At 45.7% G+C, this 8,876-nt stretch overlaps 1 protein-coding gene across 1 annotated transcript in view; it reads left to right on the top strand.

The window, feature by feature from the left end:
• grin2ab (glutamate receptor, ionotropic, N-methyl D-aspartate 2A, b) overlaps positions 1-8,876 on the top strand; it is a 41,446-nt gene that overhangs the window by 20,136 nt on the left and 12,434 nt on the right. The window contains 3 exon segments of the mRNA XM_062448945.1: positions 3,977-4,143; positions 4,272-4,409; positions 5,967-6,269. Of these exon segments, the coding sequence (XP_062304929.1) occupies positions 3,977-4,143; positions 4,272-4,409; positions 5,967-6,269 (608 nt within the window).

Below are 8,876 nucleotides of genomic sequence, written 5' to 3' on the forward strand. Positions count from 1 at the left end.
TGTCAACATCAGTGAGCTGAGTAGGAGAGAGAGGGAAACTATGAAAAAGACAGGTGGGGGTGGTAAGAGAGATGGAGAGTTTAGAAAGAGAAAGAATAGACAGAGAGAGAGAGAGAGAGAGAGAGAGAGAGAGAGAGAGAGAGGAGAGAGAGAGAGAGAGAGACAGGGAGAGAGAGAGAGAGAGAGAGAGAGAGAGAGAGAGAGGGAGAGGGGGAGAGAGAGAGAGTGAGAAAGAGGATATTTCCACCCCTAAAGCAGCACTGCTATAAATATATAATTATATTATTTCTGTGATTTATCCATGATGGAGGGATGGAGCGAGAGATAGAGAAAGAGAGAGAGAGGTCTTGCTCAGCTTTCTTGACACTTTCATATTCAGTTGGCAGTCAAAGAGAGAGACGTGGAGACAGAGGGGAGATGCATTGAAAAAAGATAGAGAGAGGGAGAGATGAAGGGAGAGATGAAGAGGGAGATAGGGGGTGGCTGTGTCATCTATTTTCCATGTGGGAGGAAGAAGTCAAATTAGTGTCTCTGTTTCTCTGCAGTCAGAGACTTATCAGAGACTTCAAACCTGCAAACACAGGGAGAACCCCCCCCCCCCACACACACACACACACACAGTCAAATCAAAAACGTCTTGCACATGTGCCATTACAGTCAGTGTGTGTGTCTCTCTCTGTGTGTAGGTATTTCTCATTATGTGTGTGTGTATGTATGTATCTGTATGTGTGTGTGTGTGTGTGTGTACAGCCCCTTCACCAGTAGACTGATGGGTTGTCGTAGCTGTGGCAGATGATTCAGTTGTAATCTCCTCTGAACAGGTGTGACTGCAGGCCCCAGCTCTCTCTCTCTCTTTCTTCTTCTCTCCCCTTCTCCCTCTCTCCCTCCTTCTCTCCCTTCTCTCTCTCTCCCTCCCTCCATGACTTTCTCTGTGTAGTTGTGTACAGGTGGGTTTGAGCAGGCAGCAGCGATCAGATCCTGTGTCTGTGTATTCCTGGAACATGCTCACGGTTCTGTTCCAGCAGCTCTAGAACTCACTCTGCTGTTCTGGAAGTTACGCTGTTCCATCCGGCAGTGTGTGGAAAGTGGGGCAGAGGAAGGCTGTGCATCTGCCTGTCCGTGTGTGTGTGTGTATACTGGATATGTGTGTATACTGGGTAAGTGTGTGTGTGTGTGTGGTCTGGGGTCTCCTGCCCATTAAGCTGCATGTCAGGGAGCTCAGAGACTATCTAGCGTTAGCAAGGGCTAGCTCTGAGGCTGAATGTGAGCGTGTGTTTCCTGTATGTGTGTGTGTATTCTGTCGGCCCTGTGTGTGTGTGTGTGTATTCTGTCGGCCCTGTGTGTGTGTGTGTGTGTGTATTCTGTCGGCCCTGTGTGTGTGTGTGTGTATTCTGTCGGCCCTGTGTGACTGGTGCTCTGTAAACGCTGAGTTTATGTAGGCTGAGGGAATAGATGTTGTCAGACCCAGGGGAGTCCTCCTAGACTTTGCTGTGTGTGTGTGTGTGTGTGTGTGTATACGTGTGCGTCTTCATGTGTGTGTGTGGGGGGGCTGCTATGTTGTCTACAGAGTTCTGTGTCTGTGGTTTCCATGGTGACACTCAGGAGCGGTCTGTTTATCTGTTACTCTTTTGTTGGCTTTAGCTTGTTTAATGTGTTAGTTTTGTTAGCGCTCGTCTATGGCTCTTTAGCGTAGCATATGACGCTAGTTTTACAGTTTTAGATATGATGACCTTCAACCTTTTAGCCATAGCATATGATGCTAGTCTTCAGCCTTTTAGCCATAGCGTATGATGCTAGTCTTCAGCCGTTTAGCCATAGCTTATGATGCTAGTCTTCAGCCTTTTAGCCGTAGCGTATGATGCTAGTCTTCAGCCTTTTAACCATAGCGTATGATGCTAGTCTTTAGCCTTTTAGCCGTAGCGTATGATGCTAGTCTTTAGCCTTTTAGCTGTAGCGTATGATGCTAGTCTTTAGCCTTTTGGCCGTAGCGTATGATGCTAGTCTTTAGCCTTTGAGCCGTAGGGTATGATGCTAGTCTTCAGCCTTTTAGCCGTAGCGTATGATGCTAGTCTTTAGCCTTTGAGCCGTAGGGTATGATGCTAGTCTTCAGCCTTTTAGCCGAAGCGTATGATGCTAGTCTTTAGCACACTGCTGTCAGGCCTAGTTAGCGTTAGCAGCTCCATCTTAACTCTGCTTGATGGGCCAAGTCAATATTTAATGGAACACATCCCTGGCCTTGTCTCCTCCTCCACCACACCTAACACCTAGAGACCCTATGTTTGTGTGAGTGTGTGCGTGTGTATCAGCTGTGTTACTTTGAGAGTCTCACCGGTCCTCCTCCTCCAGCTGACTCAGGTCTGAACAACAGCCACTAAGGACAACAGCCAAGGAGAACCAGAATGTGTGAATGAGGGTGCACAGTGTGTTCCTCAGCGTGTGTGAGTGTGTGAGAGAGAGAGGGAGAAAGAGTATGTGTACAGAGGTTTGTGTGTGAGAGTCTGTGTAAGGGTGTGTGAGCATTGTCATAGTAGCGAGGTTATACTATTAATTTGTTGCAATAGGTTACGAGGAATGTGTGGTATGTGTGGTGTGTGTGTGGTGTGTGTGAGTGATGTGTGTGTGGTGTGTGTGTGTGGTGTGTGTGTGTACAGTGGGTTGGTGGGTCCTGTATTTGTATAATTGATGGTTAATGTCTTTAGTCAGCTACAAGGTATGTGTGATATAATGCTAGTGAGTGTGTGTGTGAGTGTGTTATGTTAGTGCATTATGTATGAGGAAGGTTCTTGGTGTGTGTTCTTGGTGTGTGTGTGATTTGATGAAAATATGCAAGTCTGTGTCAAAGTCTCTCCTGAAGTTCCATAATTTATCATGCTCTAGGGCACCACCTCTCCTCCCCTCTCCCAGTCCTCTCCTCCTTCCTTTCGCCTCTCCTCTTTTCTCCTCTTTTCTCCTCTTCTCTCACCTGTCCTCCTCCTCTCTCTCCTCCTTTCCTTCTCTCCATCTGTCTATTACTCTTTCTTCCTCTCCTTCATTGTGTTCCTGAATCATCCTGATCCATCTAACTACCCCAAAACTCCCCCCTGAGTACTGTACTCAGGTGCTGTGTGTACGTATGTGTGAGTGTGTGTGTGTGTGATAGAGAGACAGAGAGAGAGAGAGGGAAAGAGAGAGAGAGGTTCCACAGAGGCAGAGATGCTGACAGCTGAGTGTGTTTATGACGGCTTTGATGTCTTATATGTCTATTGCTTTGATGCCCACAGTGAAATGCCTTGTTACTGTGTGTGTGTGTGTGAGTGTGTGTGAGTGTGTGTGTGTGAGTGTTTGTGTGTGTGAGTGTGTGTGTGTGTGTGTGTGTGAGTGTGTGTGTGAGTGTTTGTGTGACAGGTTTGCTGTTCTTGTTTTCCTTTCACGGTTCCCTTATCTCCAGACACGTCCTCTCTTCCTTACTTCAATCTCTTGCTCTACCTCTCTCTCTCTCTCTCTCTGTCTACCTCTCTCTCTCTCTACCTCTCTCTCTCTACCGCTCTCTCTCTTTCTCTCCTCCCTCTCTCTCTCTCTCTCTCTCTCTCTCTCTCTCTCTCTCTCTCTCTCTCTCCCTCTCTCTCTCCCTCTTTCTCTACCTCCACTCTGCCTCTCCTTCCTTCCATCCCTCCAGTGTATAATGTCATTGACAATGTCATGACATCTGGGATTTATTTAAATTAACTGATAACATGTTGCTAACATGCTATAACTCTTTCCTCCCTCCCCTTATCTCTCCCCTCTCCCTCCATCTCTCCCTCTCTCTCTCTCCCTCCTTCCATCTCTCCCTCTCCCTCTCTCTCTCTCCCTCCTTCCATCTCTCCCTCTCTCTCTCTCCCTCCCTCCATCTCTCTTGTGTAAGTCTCTAGGTAACCATGTTGTATATACTGTATGTAACCTGTGTGTGTGTTATCTGTGTTTGTGTGTGTGTTATCTGTGTGTGTGTGTGGTGCAGGATGAGCAGTCGTCGTTCTTCCAGTTTGGTGCGGCGCTGCAGCAGGAGGCGGTGCTGATGTTGGCCATCATGGAGGAGTACGACTGGCACGTGTTCTCCATCGTCACCTCCAAGTTCCCTGGGTACCAGCACTTCATCAGCACGCTCAGGGGCTTCGTGGACCACAGGTGACACACACACATATTGGGACTTTGGTACTTCACTCACACACCACTGTTGTGCGAGTCCTGCAGAACCTGGTTAACCTCTTTCTGTGTGTGTGTGTGTGTGTGTGCGTGTGTGCGTGTATGTGCAGCTTTGTGCGCTGGGACCTGCAGAGCGTGGTGACGTTGGAGGCGGTGGACGGTGGAGACAGAGACTCCAAGTCTCACATCTCCCTGAAGAGGATCCAGAGCCCGGTCATCCTGCTGTACTGCTCCAAGGACGAGGCCGGGTAGGACACACCACACTGGGACTGTGTGTGTGAGTGAGTGTGTGTGTGTGTGTGAGTGTGTGTCAGAGAGAGTCACTTTGTGACTGTGTGTGTAAATGTGGCCTTGTTTTACTGGCCAGAAATCCCCACGATGATAAACTAAGAAAAAGTTGACCTTGTAGGGACATTTTCTTGGTACCCATAACTTAACTTGCTGTTTCTAGGAGGGTCAGAGTGACATTAAGGGTTGGGGAGGTTTGAGTTGAGGCTAGTAGCCAGGGTTAGGGTTCAGGCTAGGAGCCAGGGTTAGGGTTCAGGCTAGGAGCCAGGGTTAGGGTTCAGGCTAAGAGCCAGGGTTTGGGTTCAGGCTAGGAGCCAGGGTTAGGGTTCAGGCTAGGAGCCAGGGTTTGGGTTCAGGCTAGGAGCCAGGGTTAGGGTTCAGGCTAGGAGCCAGGGTTAGGGTTCAGGCTAGGAGCCAGGGTTAGGGTTCAGGCTAAGAGCCAGGGTTAGGGTTCAGGCTAGGAGCCAGGGTTAGGGTTCAGGCTGAGCCAGGGTTTGGGTTCAGGCTAGGACCTCACCCAGCTCAATTGACTTTGTCAACGACGCAAGTATCATTCCTAGTTTGCACTTGACACAAAGCGGACTTTTCCCTCCACAGATGCACGTCGGTAAATTAGGGAATGACCTTGCGCTCCCGGGGTCAGTGCTTGGCCCGTGCGCACTGCTGGCGACGTTACATAGTTTTGATTTATTGTATGGCTGTGTTACATTTCTTTCATGTCAATGATTGAAAAGATTTTCATGAGAAATCTCTATGTATGTGAACTTGATTTGTAACAATTGTGGCAATTTCCTCCCACGCCTGTTTAACCAAAGCTAATTTGGGTGGGTTTCTTCTCCCATCTCCATCAGAATCAGAATTCGGTTTATTCGCCATGTATGTTACACAAACACAGAATTTACTGTGGCAGGAAGGTGCAAACAATAAACATATACGGGTCTTAAATTAAGTAAAAAAAGTACAATGGTTAAACTAATTCTAAGAACTAAACAATTAAAAAATATGACAATTTACAAAAATAAAATATATATAAAAATAAGACTAAGAATTTGAATGAGCAGCATGAGTGTGCAACTTAGTGCAATGAGAAAACTGCTCTGCCTTTCCCATACAATGTCACTTCTCTATCTGTTACGGCCCTGACGAGAACGTCGGTCTCCTCGGCTGTGAACCGCTCCTGGCGTGCGCCTGGCAAATCCGCCGTTATAATAGCAATCCGCCATGGAACAAGCGCTGCTCTTAAAGGGAATGTGAGATGACGCTCTGATTGGTTTATTGCACGTTACGCCCAAACCACACCCATTAGTAATGTAGCTACTTCAGACCAACCCATTTTAGATTTGCGCCAGGCGCAAAGTCATTTATCCCGACGGTATCATAGCAACAGCGCCGGAGTCCCGCCCACAAAGTTACTTGCGCTTTGCATTTTGATACTTGCGTTTCAGATCGTTAAAATAGGGCCCATTGTGTGTAACAGTGTGTGTACCCGTGTGTATAACAGTATGACCCCCCTACAGTTACATACTTGAGGAGGCCCGCTCCCTGGGCTTGACTGGCGCGGGCTACATCTGGATCGTACCAAGCGTGACCACGGGGAACCCTGACATCCTGCCCGATGCCTTCCCTCTGGGGATGATATCCGTCTCCTATGACGACGGAGAGTACCCGCTGGAGATGCGCGTGCGTGACGGCGTGGACATCATCTCCATGGCAGCATCCGCCATGCTGCAGGAGAAGGGGGAGGTGCCCGAGGCCCAGTTCAGCTGCTATGACCAATCAGAGAAGAGACCCGGGAAGGTCCCGCCCAGCGCGCTGAGGAGGTGAGGGATAGTATGTGTGTGTGTGTGTGGTATATATGTGTGTGTGTGTGGTCTATATATGTGTGTATGTGTGTGGTATAGATATGTGTGTGTGTGTGGTATAGATATGTGTGTGTGTGTGGTATAGATATGTGTGTGTGTGTGGTATACATATATGTGTGTATGAATGTGTGTGTGTGTATGTGTATGGTATAGATATGTATGTGTGTGTGGTACAGATATGTGTGTATGTATGTGTGTGTGTGTGTGTGTGTATGTGTGTGGTATAGATATGTGTGTGTGTGTGATACAGATATGTGTGTATGTATGTGTGTGTGTGTAAGATGCTCTGTTGGACGCCTGTCATTAAGGCTGGATTAAGGCAGCTTTTACCAGCTTTGTTCTCTGATGCTGTTTTGTTGCTATGGCTCAGTGGGTGGTGTGTGTGTGTGTGTGTGTGTGTGTGCGCCCAAGCGTGTGTGTGTGGAGTTCCCTGTGATGGTGAATTCAGATTCTCTGAAGAAGAAAGCAGGCCACAAACATATGAGAGGCCGTATAGGCCATAATTCATACTTGGTCTCACATACATGCCATGACCTCACATATATACCATTATACTCTCACATATATACCATTATACTCTCACGTATATACCATTATACTCTCACATATACACCATTATACTCTCACATACACACCATGACCTCACATATATACCATTATACTTTCACATATATACCATTATTCTCTCACATATACACCATTATACTCTCACATATATACCATTATACTCTCACATATATACCATTATACTCTCACATACATACCATTATACTCTCACATATACACTATTATACACTCACATATACACCATTATACTCTCACATATACACCATTATACTCTCACATATACACCATTATACTCTCACATATACACCATTATACTCTCACATATACACCATTATACTCTTGCACATAAACTGGCATACTCTCTTACACACACAAAAATACCGTCTTATATGCACCATCATAATAAAGTATGACAATATATGTAAGAGACAAATAGTATGTGTGAAACAGAAAGTTATTATATGTAAGAGAATAACAGGATGTGTAAGAGAGAATACTTATCTATGTGAGAGAGAATACTTGTCTATGTGAGAGAGAATACTTGTGTATGTGAGAGAGAATACTTGTCTATGTGAGAGAGAATACTTGTCTATGTGAGAGAGAATACTTGTCTATGTGAGAGAGAATACTTGTCTATGTGAGAGAGAATACTTGTCTATATGAGAGAGAATACTTGTCTATGTGAGAGAGTTTGATTGAAACGGAAGGCAGTTTGATTGAAAAGGAAGTAGTACTGAATTCTCAGTTCCTGATTGGCTTACACATGAAGAAGGATTTGGGGTAGATGTAGCTAACGCCCACCTTCCCTATCAAGACGAGACTGAGTGACATGATAAGATGGCAGAGAGTGGGCGGCTTAATGAAGCCATTGGACTCATTAATAACATTTTATTAACATTTTATTAAAATTTTATACTCCAAATGCTGCGGCGTTATTGTAGGGAGGACAGACCCGTTCCTGAATTACGTTTTTACAGTTATTCCTGGGGAAATTATGGAATTAAATTACATATTAACTATACTAAAATACTTGTGCACAATAATATTTGCTAAATGTAGACGTTTTTAAAGGTTTTTAATTTGACCTCGAAGCCTTTTGTGAAAATGAGGCTAGTTTCACGACAGCGACTTTGGATGTATACTAGGCTACTTTAACATGTTAGCTGATTAGCCAGTACGAGTGAGATATGTATACAGTCACATTAACAAACCTCTTCTTTGTAAACTTAAATACGATGGGAACACATCACATTAACAATTCCAAAACGCACCACACGCCAAACAATTTTTTTTGTCAAGCGTCTCTAAACTCAGATTCCGAGTCGGATCCATGAAGCTTTCGTTGCAGTGAATGGGTGCGGGCACTCATCGGGCATAGGGGCCTACACTCAAATAGGATCTTAAAAGTCCCAACTGGAAAATGTTGTGAACAGATTGACATCAAGTTCAGTTTGTGGCATTGAAGTTTAGGTTAATAGCCAAGGGTGTAAAGACCACTCGGCTAATTAAAGACGTCAACGGTTAAAACCCCAGTGCCACGGGACGGTATTCACACAGGCATTGGCTTTAATTTAAATGATAGTTTGTTTCATCAATTGAAAAACTGATCTAGGACTTTTGACTCAAGTAGTGGGGGTCGGTATAGCTTCCTAAACAACTATGGAATTCTACATTTGAGTTTTTTAGTGGATTTGCTTGAATCGTTGTCAGAAATGTTGGAATCAAAGACGACAGCCATCCACAGTGGCTATTTCTAACGCTAACGATGAAATGCGCCGGCTCTTCAGACCTGGATCAGGTGCATCACGGAGCGGCAGCAGCTCTCTGTCAGGAGTCTTAACCGAAATACTGCGGAGTTTGATATTGGGATTGCGCCATCACTTGGCTGGCATTAAGACGAGCTCCTGACAGAGTGCTGCTGCCGCTCCTTGATGCACCTGATCCAGGTCTGAAGAGCCGGCGCATTTAATTGTCAACGTTAGCGTTAGAAACAGCCTC

This window comes from Osmerus eperlanus, chromosome 22, assembly GCF_963692335.1.
Source record: "Osmerus eperlanus chromosome 22, fOsmEpe2.1, whole genome shotgun sequence".
Taxonomy (NCBI): Eukaryota; Metazoa; Chordata; class Actinopteri; order Osmeriformes; family Osmeridae; genus Osmerus; species Osmerus eperlanus.